This window comes from Scyliorhinus canicula, chromosome 6 (assembly GCF_902713615.1).
Source record: "Scyliorhinus canicula chromosome 6, sScyCan1.1, whole genome shotgun sequence".
NCBI classification, from domain to species: domain Eukaryota; kingdom Metazoa; phylum Chordata; class Chondrichthyes; order Carcharhiniformes; family Scyliorhinidae; genus Scyliorhinus; species Scyliorhinus canicula.
In genome coordinates, this window is record NC_052151.1 from 38,859,672 (window position 1) to 38,882,658 (window position 22,987).

General features: G+C 45.7%; 1 protein-coding gene across 5 annotated transcripts in view; it reads left to right on the forward strand.

Annotated features, from left to right (window-relative positions):
* The first annotated feature begins 3,524 nt into the window (after nt 1-3,524).
* zbtb24 (zinc finger and BTB domain containing 24) overlaps nt 3,525-22,987 on the forward strand; it is a 35,242-nt gene continuing 15,779 nt past the window's right edge. The window contains exons 1-3 of one of the 5 annotated variants that reach the window (XM_038799190.1): nt 3,525-3,591; nt 13,028-14,019; nt 20,460-20,627. In XM_038799190.1, coding sequence (XP_038655118.1) covers nt 13,065-14,019; nt 20,460-20,627 — 1,123 coding nt within the window. In that variant the 5' untranslated portion in view covers nt 3,525-3,591; nt 13,028-13,064. Of the gene's footprint in view, nt 3,592-6,960; nt 8,444-9,565; nt 9,913-13,024; nt 14,020-20,459; nt 20,628-22,987 lie in introns of those variants that run through there. The other 4 variants (XM_038799193.1, XM_038799192.1, XM_038799191.1 and 1 more) reach the window with 4 other exon arrangements.

Sequence of the window (22,987 nt, forward strand, 5' to 3'; positions counted from 1 at the left end):
GGGGTAATAGATATAGGACAGAGGTCAGAGGTAGGTTTTTTACGCAAAGAGTGGTGAGGCCGTGGAATGCCCTACCTGCAACAGTAGTGAACTCGCCAACATTGAGGGCATTTAAAAGTTTATTGGATAAGCATATGGATGATAAGGGCATAGTGTAGGTTAGATGGCCTTTAGTTTTTGACTTCCCATGTCGGTGCAACATCGTGGGCCGAAGGGCCTGTACTGCGCTGTATTGTTCTATGTTCTATGTTCAACAACACGCAGCGGGGCACGATCAAAAACAATAAAATCTTGCGGTGGAGAATTGAGCTCTCCACCTACAATTACGAGATCTTGTATCGCCCCGGCAAGCTCAACGAGCCCCCAGATGCCCTCTCCCGAGGTACATGTGCCAGCGCACAAGTAGACCGACTCCGTGCCCTACACAACAGCCTTTGTCATCCGGGGGTCACACGACTGTACCACCTCGTCAAGCTCGCAATCTGCCCTACTCCGTCGAGGAAGTACGGACAGTCACCAGGAACTGTCAGGTCTGTGCGAAGTGCAAGCCGGCCGGCCGGACCGTGCGCACCTGGTGAAAGCCTCCCGCCCCTTTGAATGTCTCAGCGTGGATTTCACAACACATATATCCTCAGTGCGGTCGAGGAGTACTCCAAATTCCCCTTCGCCAATCCATGCCCCGATATGACGTCTGCCACCGTCATCAAGACCTTCAACACAATCTTCGCTCTGTTCGGTTTCCCCACCTACATCCACAGTGACAGGGGATCCTCGTTCATGAGCGATGAGCTGCGTCAGTTTCTGCTCAGCAGGGGTATCGCCTCCAGCAGGACGACCAGCTACAACCCCCGGGGAAACGGGCAGGTAGAGAGGGAGAATGGGACGGTTTGGAGGGCCGTCCAGCTGGCCCTACGGTCCAGGAACCTCCCAGCCGCTCGCTGGCAGCAGGTCCTCCCTGATGCATTACACTCCATCCGGTCACTATTGTGCACCGCCACAAATAACACACCCCATGAACGTGTGTTTACCTTCCCCAGGAAGTCCACATCCGGGGTGTCGCTCCCGACTTGGCTCGCAGCTCCAGTACCGGTCCTACTCCATAGGCATGTCCGACTCCACAAGGCGGACCCCTTGGTGGACAGGGTACACTTGCTCCACGCCAACCCCCAGTATGCCTATGTGGAGTCTCCCGACGGCTGCCAGGATACTGTCTCCCTCAGGGACCTGGCTCCCTCAGGTTCCACTCCAACACACTCCCCCACCCACATGCCATCCTCCCCTCCCCCGGCGCTCCCAACATTAGCCCCACCAGATCCATCCCTCCTTCCCCTGCCCACGCAAGAGGACGATAAAGATTGCGGCATGCTCCCGGGGTCAACCGACTACTGACCAGCACCAACACTGCCCGCACCGATGTCGGTGACACCAGCACCGACATTGCCGCCACCGTTACGTCGCTCCCAGCGAACCGTCAAAGCACCGGATCGACTGAACCTCTGACGGGCACCGGACCGTCAAAATGGACATTTTGTTTCCCTCCCCACTGTAAATAATTTGCAACATTGTATATAGTTCCACGCCACCCCCACCGGATTCATTTTTAACAGGGGGTGAATGTGGTGAACTACTGTGTGCACCTGTATTAGGGGATGTAAGGTAGGGCCTGCACTGCCGGTTCGCCGGTAGCCCCTGCCGGCTAGCTCCGCCCACAAGGAGCCGTATAAATATGCGTGACCTCCTCTGATCTGGCATTTCGCCAGCTGCAGTAGGAGGCCACGCATCTGACTGTAATAAAGCCACAGTTGTACCAGTCTGAGTCTTTTGTGCAATTGATCGTGCATCAGTCTTCTACCATTATTGCCCTTCCACTCTTACTCCTCCCCATTTTGCAGCTAATCCACCCACATTGCCATGAACTTGGCTCTCCAGAGGGGCCATCACTCTTACCATTTTCTAACACTGAAAAACGGTCTTTGGTCAATGAACTCTGGAACTTTTAAATCTGCTTGCCCCCTTCTTCTGACCAGTGGTCACCCATTCCCTTTCTGACTGCACTTCCTTAAGACATGCTGTTAGGTAATTTGGACATTCTGAATTCTCCCTCTGTGTACCCGAACAGACGCCAGAATGTGGTGACTAGGGGCTTTTCACAGTAACTTCATTACAGTGTTAATGTAAGCCTACTTGTGACAATAAAAGATTATTATTATTAAGCTGCAGGATGACCATGCCTAAAAATACAGGGCGGGATTCTCCCTTCTGGGGACTAAGTCACCACGCCCACCTGAAAACGGGCAGGAATCACTCCGGACTTTTTCCTAGAAAGTCCGGTGTGAATCTCTGTCATCAAGGGGGCTAGCAGGACCCCGACGTGCGTCCCGCAGCTTCGGCGGGGCCCTGCAGTTACACCCACGTGACCCCGCATGCGCGGCACCCTACAGGGGCCCGGCGAGGAGGGACATAGGACCCCCCCTCCGGAATGAGCACGCCCGCCGATCGGCATCCACCAATCGCAGGCCTGGCCACCATGGAAGCCCCCCCGGAGTTGGATCCCCCCGCCCCCCCCAACCAGGACGGACCCGACAGCCACAAGTGAACCTTGTGAATTGGCGGGACTCGGCAGAACTTGGCAGGCACTCGACTCGTCAAGCATGGAGAATCGCCACGGGGGTCGCTTTCAACGGCCCCTGACCGGCGGCGTGTCGATCGCACACGACTGGTAGCGATGCACTGCTGAACCTCCAACTCAAGCTCTGAAACCCGGCTCTCAAGCTGGTCAAATCAGTGGCACGCTCTGCAAATGTGGTCATCCAGACTGCACGGAACATCTCGGAATTCCCACATACTGCAGACCAAGCAAAACACGGGACTGCTCCCAGTCATACTTTTAGTTAAAAGACTTATCTTTAATTTGTGTCAATTAGAAAATTATTTGTTATTCATAAATAAAAGCTAAAACTCTTACATTTCCTTAATGTAGCTTTAAATGAGTGTAAAACTCATCCACAACTCACCAATCAATTCTGTCCCTTATATCCTCTACTTCTACTTCTACTCCCCTTCTTAAATAAAGCAGTGATGTGGAGATGCCGGCGTTGGACTGGGGTGAGCACAGTAAGAAGTCTTACAACACCAGGTTAAAGTCCAACAGGTTTGATTCAAACACTAGCTTTCGGAGCGCACCTGAGGAAGGAGCTGCGCTCCGAAAGCTCGTGTTTGAATCAAACCTGTTGGACTTTAACCTGGTGTTGTAAGACTTCTTACTTAAATAAATCAGAGGTGAGCCGGGTTGATCCACACAGTAGTTAAGCTTCAGTGGGGAACAATTGTTGGTGCTATTTTACTGTATGCACTTCCAAAAGCTAGCCTTGGCAATTGTCAAACACCCAATCTACCTCTGATCAAACTTGCCCACCTGCCCTGATGGCTTGGTGCCAGAATGCCCACATTGGGAAGATGCAGTGGGATGAAGGAATTGGCACAGTTCTTGCTCTCTGCCGCCCCCTCTTGGTGACTGTGTGCTCGCCTCCTCAGTCTCGCGGGAGTTTGGCCGCTCGGGCCGGGCTCGCCGCCATCTTGCTGCCACCCCGGGTAAGGTCCTGGCAGCGGAAGGTTTGAAATCCGCTTTAAACCGCCGCCTGCGCCCGCGCCGCTTCCGCCTGAGAAACCCACCCGGCCCGCGCGCCCGCTCCCGGCGCCCGGCGGCGCGAGCCCAGCTCCAGGCCCGCCGGCTGCGGAACTCTGCATTTACTTCCCTGGCCGAGAGTTAGTGACCGGAGAGGGGCCTTGGAGCAAGATTCAAACCTCAGAACACCGAGAGAGAGAGAGATGGATGGAGAGAGAGAGAGAGAGAAAATGGAGGGAGAGGAAATGGAGAGAGAGAGGAAATGGAGAGAGAGAGGAAATGGAGAGAGAGAGAGGATATAGAGAGAATAGGGGGAGAGAAAAGAGAGAAGGAGTGAAAATAGAGGGATAGAGAGAGAAGGTAAAGAGAGAAAATAGAGAGGAGATAGGAGAAAATAGAGATATAGAAAAGAGAGCGGCACGGTGGTGAGCACTGCTGCCTCATGGCACCGAAGATCCAGCTTCAATCCGACTCCAGGGCACTGTCCATGTGGAGTTTGCACATTCTCCCCATGTCTACGTGGGTCTCGCCCCCACAACCCAAAGATGTGCAGGGGAGGCCACGCTAAATTGTCCGTTAATTGGAAAAAACAAAGAAGTGGGTGCTCTAAATTTTAAAATTTTTAAAAAGAGATAGAGATTCATAGAGATAGATAGAGGGATAGATAGAGACAGCGAAGAGCGAGAAAGCTAAGAGGGGCAGCATGGTGGTACAGTGGTTAGCACTGCTGCTTCACAGCGCCAGGGACACTGGTTCTCAGCACAGGGCTAAATCGCTGGCTTTGAAAGCAGACCAAGGCAGGCCAGCAGCACGGTTCAATTCCTGTACCAGCCTCCCCGAATGTGGCGACTAGGGGCTTTTCACAGTAACTTCATTTTGAAGCCTACTTGTGACAAGCGATTTTTCATTTCATTTCAATTCCAGCCTTGGGTCACTGTGTGGAGTTTGTACATTCTCCCCATGTCTGTGGGTTATCTCCAGGTGCTCCGGTTTCCTCCTACAGTCCAAAGCAGTGCAGGTTTGGTGGATTGGCCGTGGTAAATTGCCCCTTAGCGTGTGGGGTGGACAGGGGAGCGGACATGGGTAGAGTTCTCATCTGAAGGATCGGTGGAGACTCAAAGGGCCAAATGGCATCCTGCACTGTAGGTGATTGTATGAGAGGGATATATAAAGAGGTGGAGAGAGTTTGATAAAGGAGAGGAATATATAGAGGCAGATATAGAGGAGAGAGATTGAGAAAGGGGAAATACAGAGAGAGGGATAGAGAGAGATTGGATTTGGGTTTATTGTCACGTGTACCAAGGTACAGTGAAAATTATTGTTCTGTGTACAGTCCAGACATCGTTCCATACATGAAAAACATGGGACATACGGTGAAGTAAATACATAGACACAGACATCGGGTGAAACATATGGAGTGTAGTACTATTCAGTAGAGAAGATCTATGGAAAGATCAGTTCAGTCCATTCAGGAGTCTGGTAACAGCCAAAAAGAAGATTGTTTTTGAATCTATTAGTGCGTGTCCTCAGACTTTTGTATCTCCTACCCGATGGAAGAGGTTGGAGTCCTTGTTGTCAAGATGTCCCAGTGATGTGTGTAGGGCCCGGGAGTTGCTGTGGCGTGGTTGTGGTGGTATGCAAGTTTCAGAGGATCAAGGCATTCTGGGAGTATGGAGTTGATGTGTCACATGACCAACTTCTTGAAGCACTTCATAATGATCAATATCAAGGCCACCAGATGGTAGTCGTTGATAGAGAGAGGTGATAGATAGAGACAGAGGAAAGATAGATAGAGACAGAGGAGAGATAGATAGAAACAGGAGAGACAGATAGAGACAGAGGAGAGATAGATAGAGACAGGAGAGAGATTGATAGAGACAGGAGAGATAGATAGAGACAGAGGAGAGATAGATAGAGACAGAGGAGAGATAGATAGAGACAGGAGAGATAGATAGAGACAGAGGAGAGATATAGACGTGGAGAGATAGAGACAGGGGAGAGATAGATAGAGACGGGAGAGATAGATAGAGACGGGAGAGATAGAGAGAGACAGATGAGAGATAGAGAGAGACAGATGAGAGATAGATAGAGACAGAGGAGAGATAGATAGAGACAGAGGAGAGATAGATAGAGACAGAGGAGAGATAGATAGAGACAGAGGAGAGATAGATAGAGACAGTGGAGAGTTTAAAGGAGAGATAGATAGTGATAGAGGAGATAGAGACGGGAGAGATAGATAGCGACAGAGGAGAGATAGAGACAGACGAGAGATAGATAGAGTCAGAGGAGAGATAGATAGAGACAGAGGAGAGATAGAGACAGATGAGAGATAGATAAAGACAGAGGAGAGATCGATAGATAGAGACAGAGAGATCGATAGATAGAGACAGGAGAGATAGAGACAGAGGAGAGTTAAATAGATAAAGAAGAGATCGATAGTGACAGAGGAGAGATAGATAGAGACAGGAGAGATAGATAGAGACAGGGGAGAGATAGAGACAGAGGGAGATAGAGACGGGGGAGATAGAGACAGGAGAGTAAGAAAAAAATAGGAGAGATAGAGAGAATTAGAGATAGATACAGGAGAGAAATAGAAAAAAAAAGTGGAGAGAGGGAAACGGGAGGGAGAAATAGACAGATTTGGAGGAGAGAGAGATAGAGGAAGGAGAGAGGAAGTGATAGGGGGAGATGGAGGCGGGAGAGATTAGTAGAGGAGAGAGAAAGATGGAGGAGAGATCCAGGAAGAGAGAGAAATAGGCAGACGGAGGATTAGAGAGGAGAGGGAGGGAGAAAGAAATAGACAGAGATAGAGGGAGGGAGAGAGAAATAGGGCAGAGTGAGAGAAATCGAAGGAGAGCGACAGGGATGTAGGGGCGGCACAGTGGTTAGCACTGATGCCTCAGTGCCAGGGACCTGGGTTCAATTCTGACCTTGGGTGACTGTTGAGTCTGCACTTTCTCCCCGTGTCTGCGTGAGTTTTTTCCGGGGGCTCCAGTTTCTCCTCTCAGTCCAAAGATGTGCAGGTTAGATGGATTGGTAATAATACATGGCCCCTCAGTGTCCAAAGGTTAGGTGGATTTACGGGTTAGGGTGAAGATTAGGCCTAGGTAGGTTGCTCTTTCTGAGGGTCGGTGCAGATTAGATGGACTGAATGGCCTCCTTTTGCACTGTAGGGATTCATAGACGGAGAGAGGTCGGGGCATGACAGAGAAAGAAAGAGACCGGGGGTAGGGGGTAGAGAAATAGAGACAGGGAGAGAGATGGGAAGAGAGAAAGAGATGTGGACGCAGTTGGGAGGGTGGACAGCGAGATGGAGAGAGAGAGACATATGAGAGAGAAAGGAGGGAGGGAGAGAGAGAAAGAGATGGGAGGAGGAGAAAGTGGGGGTATTGAGTATAGTGAATGGAATGTCAGGGTGCGAGAGACATGGGATGCTGGATAAAATGGAGGGAAAGAGTGACTGGATGAAGTGGAAAGAGAAATGCATGTCAGATAAAGTGGAGAGAAACGGACAGACATGGGATAAAGTAGAGAGAAATTATAAAAAATTTGCAGCTAATATAAAATTAGTCGTGAGGTTGATAGTGTGGAAGAAAGCTGTAAATTGCCAGAAGATATCAGTGGATTGGTAAAGTGGCAAATGGTATTAATTTGGAAAAGTGGTGTTATTGATTGGAGGGAGACAAACAAGGCGAGAGAATAGACACATTGTAGGATAGTCAGCACTAGAGGAACAGGGGCACAGATAGGCAGAAATCCTCATAACACTTCAAAAAATGCTTCAATGTGCACTGAGTTGCTGTAAATGCCAAGAACGCTTTTTTTTCCGCTTTTATGCAGAGGTCGTGGTGTCATGATGTCACTGGGCTAGGAATCCAGAGGCTCAGGCTAATTGCCTCTAAGGTCATGGGTTCAACTCATCACGACAGCTGGTGGAGTTTAAATTCAATTCAATTCATAAATCTAGAATTAAAAGCTAGTCTCAGTAATGGAGATCGTGAAGCCATTGTTATTTGTTGTAAAAACCTATCTGCTTCACAGATGTCCTTTATGGGTGGAAATCTGTCTTTCTTGCCTGGTCTGGCCTAAATATGACTTAAGCCACAGCAAAGCAGTTGATTCTTAAACACCCTCTAAAATGTCAAAATGGAATGAAACTGGACGGACCACCCAACATTGGCCTCAGCGCCAGAAACAGCAAAGGCACATCCCACCCTGCAAAATCCTCCATGCTAACATCTGGGGGCTTGTGCCAAAATTGGGAGAGCTGTCTCTCAGGCTAGTCAAACAACAGCCTGACATAAATTCAGGGAATCATACCTTACAGACAATGTTCCAGATACCACCATTGCTGGGTATGTGCCCTGTCCCACTGGCAGGACAGACCTACCAGAGGTAGCGGCACAGTGGTATACACTTGGCATTGGATTGTCCTGGGAGATCCCACTATTGACTGCAGACTCCATGAAGTCTCATGACTTTCAGGTCAAACATGGGCAAGGAAACGTGCTGATCAACGCGTACTGTCCGTCATCAACAGATGAATCATTACTTCCCCATGCTCAACACCAATTGGAAGAAGCATGGAGAGTGACAAGGGCATGGAATGGACTTTGGGGATTTCAGTGTCCACCGTTACTGACCGAGCTGGCTGAGCCTATAGGAAATAGGTTCATGACAGGTGATAGGGGAGTTAACAAGAGGGAAAAAGCAATGTGACCTCATCTTCACCAGTCTACCTGTTGCAAATGCATCTGTCCATGACTAATTGTGAAAGAGACCACAACAGTGGAGACAGCATCCTGTCTTCACATTGAGGTTAGCCTTCATTTATGTGGTACTAGCACCATGCTAAATTTCTATCTTACCCAGTCTGTCTGAAGTTTTGGAAAGGATTGTCTATAAGCAGCTACTTTTTTTTAGACATGAACAACATTTTGTCAGATATGCAGTCTATTTTGGGTATGTTACAGCTGCATTAAAAGTTTTAAATATTATAACTGCCATAGACAAGAAATAGATTTTGCAGCTATTGTGGCTACAAGAGCAGGCAAGTGGCTGGGAATCCTGTGATGAGTAACTTCACCACCTGACTCACATATTACAATCATAGAATACCTACAGTGCAGAAGGAGATCATTTGGCCCATCGGGTCTGCATCGATCTTCTGAGCACTCCACCCAAGCCCACTACCCCCACCTTATCCCAATAACACCTTCATCTAACCCGCACATCTTTGGACACTAAGGTGAAATTTACTGTGGCTAATCCACCTTTGGACTGTAGGAAGAAATCAGAGCATGCGGAGGAAACCCACGCAGACACGGGGAGAACATGCAAACTCCACACAGTAAGTCACCCAAGATCTGAATCGAACCTGGGTCCCTGACACTGTGAGGCAACAGTGCTAACCACTGTGCCACCGTGCCTTCCCAAAGCCTGTTCACCAGCGACAAGGCACAAGTTAGCAATGTGGTCAAATATTCTTTCCTGGATCAGCGCAGTTCCAACAACACTCAGGAAGCTCAACACCATCCAGGGTAAAGCACCACATCCATAACATTCAGTCCCTCCATCACCACTGATTTACTGTGGCAGCAGTGTGTACTATCTACAAGATGCTGTGCACTTTGACAGCACATTCCAAACCCACAACCACTTACACCCAGAGGGACAAGGGCAGCAGATACCTGGGAACACCACCACCTACATGTTCCCCTCCAAGCTGCACACCACCCTGACTTGGAAATATATCGCCGTTCCTTCACAGCACTGGGTGTACCTACACCACATGCCTGCAGTGGTTTAAGAAGGCAGCTCAACAACACCTCACGGGCAATCGGGGTGGGCAATAAATGCTAGCCTAGTCAGCGAAGCCCACATCCCATGGCAGAATTTTAAAAAAGACATTCACATGGTCATTGGATAGACATGGACGATAAGGGAATAGTGTAGATGGGCTTTAGAGGGGTTTCACGGTTGGCGCAACATCGAGGGCCGAAGGGCCTGCACTGCGCTGTTATGTTCTATGACATCCTTTTAATTTCAGTCATAATGTAGAAGACATGGTAGCATTTTGGCTTGAAGCAGGGAGTCTGCCATGTTTAGAGTACGTTCTGTTTTGATTTTGTTACTGCACCAAATTGATATTACTGATTATATCAGCAAGCAGTCTGTAAGTGGGTGACTGGTAGGTGGAATTAAGGTGAAGAAACGAGTCCTTTTTCTAGTCAAATGGGATCATCTCCTAAATTGAGAAAAATTGTCAAAAAGTATCTGGGGATATGGTAAGTCAGCAAGCCCTGAATCCAGTTTACTTAAATATTTTTGAGACTTGATGCAGAAGTTTGCAGATTGTCCTCGTCCAAAAGTGTATCTAACTTTAATCAAGGTGAAAGGACTGTTGATGAATGTTAAAAGTAAATGAGTGTAAGATGAGTTTACATATATGTGGATGTATATATTTGTGAAGACAGACAGAGAAACAGTATTTTTTAAACTTTTTATTCTTAACTTTCCTCGCCCACAAACTATGAAAGCAGATGAATTGTATTCCATGCTTTCCTCTATGTTTCTCACATGTACCTGCAAGCTAGTCATCACGGTAATACAAGAAAGATTGCATTCTTTTTTAGAATTTCTACTCGCAGAGTATTGGATGGACTTCCACTGAGCATCTCTTTATTTGGCAGAATTACTTGTATTCCAAGTAGTTCTGAAACGTGCTGTTTTCTTGGTGTTGTGGATCCAATCTATTTACATTGCAGGGTATATTTAACAGCACGGTCTGCAATAATGACAAACATTATCCATAATAATTTTGCACTTGGTGCAACTGTTTAAAATTTGCAATTGAAGGTTTAATTTCAGGCCGTGAACCTCTCCTGTGGCAGGACAACACAGGCCAATTTTGCAAAGCATGCAGTACTCAGGCAGTAGGTATGCCTCCGATGTGCTATTATCTTTCGAGCTCCCAAATAGCACATTTTACAGTCGTAAAACAAGAGTGCTCAAATTTCTTTGGCAAGTAAATGGGCGATTATGAGAGATCCTATTATGAAAATTGTGTCTTTGGGAACTGATGTGAGATGGTGATGCTGACAGTAAAGAAATCAAGATAATGTGACACTAGATTGAACTCAAAATTGGACTGATCTAAAATGTTGAGTTCATTTTTATTCAGCTTAAGTTTTTGAGGATCTTGACTGTTTGCTTGAAGGTCTTGGGGGCTGGTTTAGCACGCGGCTAAAGAGCTGGCTTTTAAAGCAGACCAAGGCAGGCCAGCAGCACGGTTCAATTCCCGTACCAGACTCCCCGAACAGGCGCCGGAATGTGGCTACTGCTTTTCACAGTAACTTCATTTGAAGCCTACTTGTGACAATAAGCAATTTTCATTTTTTTTCATTTCACGCAATTACTGTGGAAGTGTTCCTATCAACAACTTGTTGGACCTGAGAACTTTGATCCTTGCCTGCAGAAACACCCAACTCAGCTAATAATAAAAAAAAAACTCTCAAAGACTTATCTATTAAAGTATCAAAGTATTCTTTAAAAAAATAAATTTAGAGTACCCAATTCATTTTTTCCAATTAAGGGGCAATTTAGCGTGTTCAATCCACCTACCCTGCACATCTTTTGGGTTGTGGGGGCGAAGCCCACGCCAACACGGGGAGAATGTGCAAACTCCACACGGACAGTGACCCAGAGCCAGGATCGAACCTGGGACCTCGGCGCCGTGAGGCTGCAGTGCTACCACTGTGCCACCGTGCTGCCCAAGTATCAAAGTATTTTTAACCTTGGACGTTCTTTGTCAAAACTGCAAGAGTTATTTATAATTGGTTAGCTGATGGAAATGGGTGAAGCAAAGGCAGTAGATGTGCCATACAGGGATTTTGAAAAAGCCTTTGACCAGGCAATACAAGATTGCTACTGTTCATTGCATATGTCAATGATTTGATAATACACCCAGAAGGAAGCAATATCCAAATTAGTAAACTCTGTTAAAATAGGATGTACAGTAAATAATTACATGAACCAAAAATAGCTACAAAGAAGATGTGATGAGACATGGAATGGACAAAAAGAGGCAGGTAAAAAGTGAGGAAATGCGAGATGGCATACTTGTTCCTTTAAAACCTGAAGTGAATAGGGGTCTATCTTTAGGGATATACTTGATTTATAGTATGTGGTTTAGAATGAAGGATTAAAGCTGTAGTGGTAAATCTATGTAAAACCATAGTAGGACCATCAATCTGTTTTGGGCTGCATCGAGGCAAATGTGGTACATAGAACAGGCAAATAAAAAGGGATAATTTATTGGAAGTGTTTAAAATTATGTAGGGATGGGGCAGAATGGTTAGAAACTGCGAGGTTACAGTGATTGAGGGATAAGATTATTAGTACACTTACTGAGAAGCTTATTTGATTATTTCAAAATTTATGTTTAGAGGTTACACGTAGTTGGCCATCCAATGGATTGCTGACGGTCACATGATTTTGTTCAAGTGCTTATACATGGCCGTTTGCACAGATGGTTAGACCGTGGTGCTAATAATGGCAAGGTCGCAGGTTTGATCCCCTTATGGGCCAACAATGGAAACCTGCCACAAAACCATCTCCATGCCTCATATGTGTTCAGACCCTCTTTGTTGTCATTTTCCGCGGCAGCTTGACTGAGGTCCAGCAGTGCGAAGTCCCATTTGTCTCCTGGAAGGGCGGCATGGTCGCACAGTGGTTAGCACTGTTGCTTCACAGCGCCAGGGACACGGGTTCGATTCCCGCTTGGATCACCGTCACATTCTCCCCGTGTCTGTGTGGGTTTCCTCCGGGTGCTTCGGTTTCCTCCCACAAGTCCTGAAAAACATGCTGTTAGGTGAATTGGACATTCTGAACTCTCCCTCTGTGTACCCGAACAGGCGCTGGAATATGGCAACTAGGGGATTTTCACAGTAACTTCATTGAAATGTTAATGTAAGCCTACTTGTGACAATAAGATTATTATTATTTATACAATTGCAAAGTATGTATAGTTATCACTAGGATTTTGGGAAAGCATAAAACTCAGTGAAATTTCCATGTCTACAACATGCAATTTTAAACTATGAAAAATATCCAGCCATGAAGTTAGCTTTTGTTCTTCCAAACTTGGCATTGCATCAGGAGGAAGTGTGATAAACCATAAAAAACTGAGGTGCAGTGCTGGTCTGCTACAGATGGATAAAAGGGTAGATAAATTAAGAGCAGTACACAATGCTAATTTGTATAAGTTGACATGTAAAAAGTCTTCCTGTGCTACACTGTTATCAAACACAAATGTGATCTGAGATCTGTCTTGCTGAATCAGAATTTGATATTAAAAGCCATCAATACTTATTATTCAAATTTGTTTTTTTGCATCAGCAGATATGCCAGGATGTATGTTTGACTGAGTGTCATCGAGATGGCCGGGACATTGCCCAGTGCCCCACCCTCCTCTTCCCTTATCATCCAGTCTAAGACTCACAAAGATACTGTTCTAACTAACTTTGCAGAACAAAGAAAGAGAAACTTCTTGTGTGACATCACTTTAATTGCCGAGGATGTTCACTTCAAAGCGCACAAAGCACTGCTTGCTGCTAGCAGTGAGTATTTCTCTCTGATGTTTGCTGATGAGAACCAGCAAGGCCAAGCTATCTACATGCTCAATGGGATGGCTGCAGACACATTCAGTGCTGTGCTGGAATTCATATACACCGGTCGCCTGAATGTCACTGAAAAGTCCATTGAACACATTGTGACCACTGCCGAGGTTCTGAAAGTGAATGATTTGATCAAAGCATACTCAGACTATCAGGACAACCATTTACATGTTAAGGTATCGTTGGCTTCCAATGGAATTAAAGTAGTAGTTGTGGAACCCAATGCTGACGATGATCAACCCGCAAAGCCAAAACGCAAGAGGGGGAGACCTCGGAAATGTGAGCAGGCACAAGCAGGAGGGAATGAAGTTAACGATGGGGCTCCAGCCGACCCACAGGAACATCACAGCACATTTGAAGAGCCTGCAGAGGAAGCTAATTCTAAAATGAGCAGTAAAATGGGTGAAGTGAGACAAAGCTGCAAGACCTCAGAACCACAGACTTGTTTTGATACTGGCTCCGAAACAGCTTCTCAGACCGAAGAAGTCTATGAACATAAATTAGCAGTGGTGAGTCGCAGCCGCTATAGCAACCGTAGAATTCAAAGACCGATTAAGTTAATGGGGTACAAGCTTGGCATGGTAGATGAGGAACAGGAGGAAATGAGGAAACGGGGGAGGAAGAGAAAGTATCCAGATGTTGAGGCCAGATGTGAAGACTGTGACAAAACGTTTAAAAATCACCACTTCTTGGCCATTCATCGAAGGACACACACAGGTGAGCAGTGAATCAGCTAGCTTTTTTGTATTGTGGTTGGGAGAGCATTGACACAATGACAATTCATAGGTCAGCACAGCAGTAGAAAGGCTAAGATATACCTTTTACAAGCTCCTACATGGGAATCATGAACTACTCAATATTTTCTAAAGATCATTTTGATACAAGTGATTGCTTATCTATGCCATGCTTGTTTATTAAAATGGCCAGCTATTCATTTGCTGTGACTAACACCATAAATGTATTCTTCACTGTGTCTGGGGAGAGTGTTCATGTTCCAATTTGTTCCTCCGTCTTAGAAGCATTAGACTGAAATCTTTGGGCAGTCCTATCAAACCTCTGGGTCAACCCTTATTCTGTGTTACTAGTCTGCATGACCCTTCAAATGCTATAAGACCTGCGTTTGCCCATTCCCGTACACTGAGTAGTAAATCCTATGGACCCCCTTTTTCCATTACTACTAAATGCCAACCTGGCATATATTATACACCACACCACTGTGCGTTTTTGGGAATTAAACAAAGTCCAGTTCATTGGCAAATGAACATATAGTAATCAAGAGACTGATGAGCTTTCATGAAAACATTAATTGGAGCATGGAATTCAGTCTCTCAAACATGAACAGACAGACACACACGCACGTCCAGAATATAAAGTCATAAAAATGTAATTTTGTTTTAGATGGCTGGCCTTCATAATCACATCCCACCAGGGAAGCTGGTGGAATTTCAATGAATAAATCTGGGAAATAAAGCTAGTCTCAGCAATGATGACTATGAAACCATTATAAAGAACCATCTGGTTCACTAATGTCCTTTAATGAAGAGAATCTGCTGTCCTTACCTGGCCTGGCCTCGGTGTGACCCCAGTCCTGACACAGTAATGTGGTTGACTCTTAACTACTCTCTGCAATGGTCTAGCTAGCCACTCAGTTTAAAGACAATTAGGGATGGGCAACAAATGTTGACCTTCCCAGCGTCGCCCACATCCCTTGAAAGAATACACTTTTAAAAATTATTTTTTTCTCCTCTGCACCCCCTCCAGTGCCAGTATACCCTTTCTAAAGTAAGGAGACCAAAACTGTGCACGGTACTCCAGGTGTGGCCTCACCAGCACCCTATACAGCTGCAACATAACCTCCCTGCTTTTAAACTCCATCCCTCCAGCAATGAAGGACAACATTCCATTAGCCTTCTCAATTACTTGCTGCACCTGCAAGCCAACCTTTTGCCATTCATGCACCCAGGTCCCTCTGCACAGCAGCATGCTGCAATATTTTACCATTTAAATAATACATAGAATTCCTACAGTGCAGAAGGAGGCCATTTGGCCCATTGAGTCTACACCAACCCTCTGAAAGAGCACCCTACTTAGGCCCACTGCTCCACACTATGCCTGTAATCCCATAACCCCACCTAACCTTTGGACACGAAGGGCAATTTAGCACGGCTAATCCACCTAACCTGCACATCTTTGGGCTGTGGGAGGAAACCGGAGCACCCGGAGGAAACCCACGTAGGCACGGGGCAAAAGTGCAAACTCCACACAGACAGTCAACCGAGGCTGGAATTGAACCCAGATCCCTCGAGTTGTGAGGTTGCAGTGCTAACCACTGTGCCACCATTGAAGTCCAGTAGTCCATTTTACTGTTATTCCTACCAAAATCAGTGACCTCACATTACCAACATTGTACTCCATCTGCCAGACCCTTTTTTGCTCACTTAAACTGTCTATGAAATGAAATGAAAATCGCTTATTGTCACGAGTAGGCTTCAATGAAGTTACTGTGAAAAACCCCTAGTCGCCACATTCCGGCGCCTGTCCGGGGAGGCTGCTACGGGACTCTGCAGACTTTCAGTGTCCTCTGAACACTTGCTCTGCCACTCATCTTAGTGTCATCTGCGAACTTTGACATATTACACTTGGTCCTCAACTCCAAATCATTGACGTAAATTGTAAACAATTTTGGGCCCAACATTGATCCCTGAGGCACACCACTAGCCACTGATCGACAACTGGAAAAACACCCATTTATCCCCACTCTTTGCTTTCTGTCAGTTAACCAATCCTCTATCCATGCTAGTGCATTACTCATAACGCCTTTCACCTTTATCTTATGCACCAGCCTTTTGTGCGGCACCTTGTCAAATACTTTCTGGAAATCCAGATGCACCACATCCACCCGTTGTCCACCATGTTCGTAATGTCCTCAAAGAATTCCAATAAATTAATTAAGCATGACCTGCCTTTCATGAACCCATGCTGCACTGCCCAATGGGACAATTTCTGTCCAGATGTCTCGCTATTTCTTCCTTGATGATAGATTCAGGAATTTTCCCCACTATAGAAATTAAGCTAATCAGTCTATAGTTACCAGCCTTTTGTCTACATCCTTTTTTAAACAGTGGCGTCACATTTGCTGTTTTCCAATCTGCCGGAACTGCTCCAGAGTCCAGTGAATTTTGATAAATTACGAGGAGCGCATTTGCTATTTCCCCCGCCATCTCTTTTAGTACCCTGGGATGCATTCCATCAGGGCCAGGAGACTAGTCTACCTTTAGTCCCATTAGCTTGCCCAACACTACCTCCTTAATGATAATGATCACTTCTAGGTTCTCACCTGCCATCTTGCCATCAATTATTGGCATGTTATTTGTGTCTTCCACTGTGAAGACCAACACAAAATACCTGTTCAATGCCTCGGCCCTTTCCTCATTATTAAATCCCCCTTCCATCCTCTAAAGGACCAATGTTTACCGTAGCCATTCTTTTATTTTATATATTTGTAGAAACATTTACTATCTGTCTTTATATTCTGAGCTAGTTTACTCTCATAATCTATCTTACTTTTCTTCATAGCTTTTTCATGGCTTTCTGTTGACCTTTTTGAGGATTTCCCAATCGTCTAGTTTCCCACTAATCTTTGCCGCTTTGTATGCATTTTCTTTCAATTTGATACCCTCCTTTATTTCCTTAGATATCCATGGCTGATTATCCCTTTTCCTAGTCCTTCCTTTTCACTGGTATATACTTTAGCTGAGCACTAAAAAAAAGATCACTTTGAAAATCCTCTACTGTCCCACCATAAAGTCTTTACTCCCAATCTACCTTAGCCAACTCCTTCCTCATTCCATTGTAGTTTCCTTTGTTTAAGCACAAGACACTGCTATAGGATTTTACCTTCCCAGCCTCCATCTGTATTTTAAATTGAACCATACTGTGATCGCTCCTTCCAAGAGGATCCCTAACTATGAGATCATTAATTATTCCTGTCATATTACACAGGACCAGATCTAGGACCGCTTGTTCCCTCGTAGGTTCCATTACTTACTGTTCGAGGAAACTATCACGGATACATTCTATGAACTCCTCCTCAAGGCTGCCTTGACTGACATTGTTTGACCAATCAATATGTAGAATAAATTTTGCCCATGATAGTCGCTGTACCGTTTTTACATGCATCAGCTATTTCTCCCGCCCCACCGTGATGTTATTATTTGGTGGCCTATGGACTATGTCTATCAGTGACCTTTTTTCCTTACTATTTCTAATTTCTACCCAAGTGGATGGATTCAACCTTTTTCTCCATAAATCCTATATAATCTCTCATTACCCCCTGATATCAACCTTAAATATCAGAGTTACACCACCTCCCTTACTTTCCTGCCCGTCCTCCCGGATAGTCTGATACCCCTGGATATTTAACTCCCAGTCTTGACCACCATGCAACCATGTCTCTATAATTCACAATGATTTTAGCTGTCAACTCATTTACCTTGTTGCGAATGCTACGAGCATTCAGGTAAAGTGTCCTAATGCTAGTTTTTATACCTTTTTGAATCCTAATACCTCCATTAATAACATCTTCTTCCCTTTAACATTTTTCATAATTTTCCATGTAGTTGAGCCCACTTCCCCATCTACTAACCGGCTGCCTTGCTTCCCATTAACCATTATACTTTCCCTAATTCCCCCCCCCCCCCCCCCCCCCCCCCTCCTATTTAGCCTTCCTGCTAGAACACTGGTCCCAGATCGGTTCAGGTGAAGACCGTCCCAATGGTACTATCCCTCCTGTCCCAATACCCCGCATCACTCCTTTAGTCACGTGTTTACTTCCTTTTGTTGCTTATTTAATTCCCTTTCAAAAGCCAAAATTGAATCTGCCTCTACCCCACTCAGACAGTCCATTCCAGATCCTGATCACTTGCTGCATTAGAAGAGTTTTTCCTTATGTCGCCATTGGTTCCTTTGGCTGCTGAGACGAAACCATTGTTTGAAAGGTTCATCGTAGCTTCAAAGAAGAACAAAGGAAAGTACAGCACAGGAACAGGCCCTTCAGCCCTCCAAGCCTGCACCGACCATGCTGCCCATCTAAACTAAAATCTTCGACACTTCCAGGGTCCGTATCCCTCTAATGTGGATCCCTTCTGTGGATAGCACAATTGCTTCACAGCTCCAGGGTCCCAGGTTCGATTCCGGTTTGGGTCACTGTCTGTGTGGTGTCTGCACGTCCCCCCCGTGTGTGCATGGGTTTCCTCCGGGTGCTCCGGTTTCCTCCCACTGTCCAAAGATGTGCAGGTTAGGTGGATTGGCCATGATAAATTGCCCTTAGTGTCCAAAATTGCCATTAGTGTTGGGTGGGGTTGCTGGGTTATGGGGTTAGGGTGGAGCTGTTGATCTTGGGTAGGGTGCTCTTTCCAAGACTCGATGGGCCGAATGGCCTCCTTCTGCACTGTAAATTCTATGATAATCCCATCCTATTGATGTATTTGTCAAGATGCCCCTTAAACGTCACTATTGTCCCTGCTTCCACCACCTCCTCCGACAGCAAGTTCCAGGCAGCCACTACCCACTTCCTTTTTTTTTACTCTATGCCTTCTTTCTGAAACCCAAGATCCCCTCTGCCTTTTAACCACTTTTTCAACCTGCCCCGCCACCTTCAAATTCGTGCACACCACACATTCCCAGTTCTCTGTTCCAGCACCCTCTTCACTTTATATTGCCACTGCTCATTCCTACTGAAATGTATCACTTCATGCTTCTCTCCATGAAATGTTACCTGCCATGCCGATCACATCTATATATATCCATTCAAGCAGCCTGTCTGTTCTCTTGCTCTATCGCTATCCTCCTCACAATTCACAGCATTCCCCTGTTTTGTAACAGCCGCAAATTTTGAAGTCAAGGTCATTAAGTATAAAAGCAGTGGTCCTCATTCTGATTCTTGGGAACCCCGCTGTATACCTTCCTTCAGTCAGAGAAACAGTCCTTTGCCAACACTGTTTCCTGCCATTCAACTGACTTTATATCTATGCTGCCCTTATTATTCCACGAGCATCACCTTTGCTGGCAAGCCTGATATGAGGCTGAGGCATTTGAAGAGACACTGTCACTTATGGAACTGTGCCCAAATATAGGTTATACAAACAGAAAATGCTCAGCAGGTCTGGCAGCATCTGTGGGAGAGAGAAAGAGTTAAGGGCTGGAATTCTCCAGCCATTGGGATTATCTGTTCCCGCCGGCCCCCGCCCGTGGGTTTCCCGGGTGGCGTGGGTGGCTTCAATGGGAAATCCCATGGACAAGCTGTGGGAATAGAGAATCCCGCCGTTAGTGAACAGTGCACCGCTGACAAACACGAGAATTCAGCCCAATATTTCAGGATCTGGCATTTCATCAGAACCAGGCTTGTATCCCCTTGAGTATAGAGGAATGTGGGATAATCTAATTGAGGTATTTAAGATAACTGAAGAAAGGCACAGAGTTGTAAAAAACATCACTTTCTCTGGTGGTAGGTATAACCTTAAAATTAGAACTTGGTCCAGGTGGTGATGTCAGGAAGCCCCCCCCCCCCCCCCCCCCCCCCCAAAAGAAAGCTGTTGATTCTGAAGGTTAGTTAAAATGTGAAAATTGACAATTTTGATAGTTAATATTGAAATCATAGAATCACTACAGTGCAGAAGGAGGCCATTCGGCCCATTGAGTTTGCACTGACCCTTTGAAAGAGCACCCTAACTAGGTCCAATCCCCTCCCTGTAACCCCAGCCTAAGGGGCAATTAAGCTAGGCCAATCCACCTAACCTGAACATCTTTGGACTGTGGGAGGAAATCCACGTAGACAAGTGGAGAACGTGCAGACTCCGCACAGGCAGTCACCCAAGGTCGGAATCAAACCCGGGTCGCTGGTGCTGAGGCAGCAATGCTCACCACTGTGCCACCCGAGACATATAAAGACATATGTAACAAAGGCCCTAGAATGGAGTTGAGATATAGATCAGCCGTGATCATTGAATGCCAATTAAGCTTGAGGGGCTGAATGGCCCACTCCTGTCCCTATGTACACTTTAAAAAGAGGAAAAAAGCTTCACTCAGCTCTTTTGTCAGACGGATGAATGCAAATTTTGTCATTTAAGTATTCATTTAAAGAATTTGTTCCATGGCAGGCGAACGTCCTTTTAAGTGTTTTGAATGTGGTAAAGGATTTACACAGAAGCACACGTTGCAGGTTCATGAGCGAATGCATACTGGAGAGCGTCCTTATCACTGTACAGTCTGTGGAAAGGCATTGACCACCAAGCACTCCCTGTTGGAGCATATGAGTCTGCACACAGGTAATTGCACCTTGTTTTTGTTCATCAGAATTTGAAGAAGAAAAAGATCATTAACAACAAAAGATAATTAAAATACCAGCATGGTGCACCACACACAATTGATTTGTATCAATGATTTCTTGAGAGACTGAATTAGGTTCTAGCAAGGTACTTGTAGAGTCGTTCAACTTGGGTTTGGGGGGGGGGGGGGGGGGGGGGGGGGGGGGGGGGGGGCTGCCTGTTGAACTCATGCCAGCTCTCAATGTGGCAATACTGTCAGTCCAGTTCCCCCACTCTATCCGAATAACCTTGAAAGTTATTTCCCTCCAGTGCCTATTCAATTATCCGAAACCCATGTTTCAATGACACGAGACTGGGGAATATGTTTATTTGGTAATCTCGTGCTGCTTTGATGGCACAGTAGGTAGATGTATCTCGTGTTATAATCGAGGCAGACAGACCAGCAAGGTATCAGCTTAATCATAGTGCTTCTCTCATAAATCACAATAATTACCTTCTTGTATGTTAATGATCATCTTGATTGTGTGTATTTTCATACAAAACTAGTGCTTCATGATCTATTTGGTGAATATCCTGGGGGTTTTTTTTATTATTGCTGTAACGCTGCAAGATTCCATTCCAGACATGTCTGCTTTTTCAACCCTACATTGCATTGTTTTTGTCCCCATTCCAGATCATTTCCTTTCACTTATGGCCAATATATTGGTTTTCTACACCAGCGGTCTTTGGGAAACATTTAAAAAACATGTTTCTGATGTTCCTCATTTTTTATATTGTGCTTTTATTTTCAACGATCAAAAACATCTTTAACTTCACATACTGACTTCCAAAGCTTCACATTCTGAATATTAAAAGAAGCAACTTGTGTGACCACAGAATCATTTGCTTCTGTGATTTTGTGATGTTTTATGATTTTATGTCAGAATTTGATCATTGTTATGAGTAGGCAGGTGTGGTTTATTCAAGCTCATACATTGCATGTATGAACAAAAGTGAAGTCGGGGAACTGGCGCCGGTCCCGATTCCTTGCGGGAAAATGGATTCACCGCCCCCGCGCCGACCACGATTTTGGCGTCGGGCTGCAGAGAATTCAGCCAATGCCTATGGTTTAAAAATCCACTGGTACTGACATGGCTGAAGTGGTATATGTGTTCAAAAGAGTTTCTCTCTACAATCTACACCCACCAGGTTTACAAGAGGGGCAAATGCACATTTTGGATATATATAGTGTTTGGTTCTAGTCATTTTTGAATATGGTGGCAGTTATGAAAATCTTTGAATTCTGATAATTATATCAAAGTGCTAATGGAATTTGTATTGTGTGGTTGTATTATAATTTAATTAATTCATTGCTCAGTAAAGTTGCGACAAAGTTTAAATCTAGAACAAGGTCTGACTTGGCGTGTGGTAGGCAGTAGAGGATAGCTATAATTTCCAAAATAATATAGATGGGTTGGTGGAGTGGGTAGTAAAGTGGCAGATGGAATTTAACACAGAGAAGTCTGAGGTCATGCATTTATGGAGGTCAAACAGTTATAGGGAGTACACAATAAATTGCAATATACTAAGAGGGGAAGCTGAAGTGAGAGATCTTGGTGTGCACAGGTCCCTAAAGGCAGCAGTCCAAGTAGACAAGGTTGTTTTTTTTTTAAATAATTTTTATTGAAATTTTTGAAAAATGTATAACAACAGAACAATAATAATAACAATAATAAACACCCCCCGGACCCGTAACAACACATATAACGAACCCCCCCCCCCCCCCCCAAACCCAATAAACAACAAAATAAATTCAAAATAAATTAAATTAACATAAACAATGCCCCCCTGAAACCCCCCCCCCCCCCCCCCCCCCCCCCACCCCGGGTTGCTGCTGTTGCTGACCTAGTTCCCTATCGTTGAGCCAGAAAGTCGAGGAAAGGCTGCCACCACCTAAAGAACCCCTGTACCGACCCCCTCAGGACGAATTTGACCTTCTCCAGCTTAATGAATCCCGCCATGTCATTGATCCAGGTCTCCACGCTTGGGGGTCTCGCATCTTTCCATTGCAACAAGATCCTCCGCCGGGCTACGAGGGACGCAAAGGCCAAAACATCGGCCTCTTTCGCCTCCTGCACTCCCGGCTCCACCCCCAACCCCAAATATCGCGAGTCCCCAGCCTGGCTTGACCCTGGACCCTACCACCCTCGACACCGTCCTCGCCGCCCCCTGCCAGAATTCCCCCAGTGCCGGGCATGCCCAAAACATATGGGCATGGTTCGCTGGGCTCCCCGAACACCTAATGCACCTGTCCTCACCCCCAAAAAACCTGCTCATCCTCGTCCCGGACATATGAGCCCTATGCAGTACCTTGAACTGGA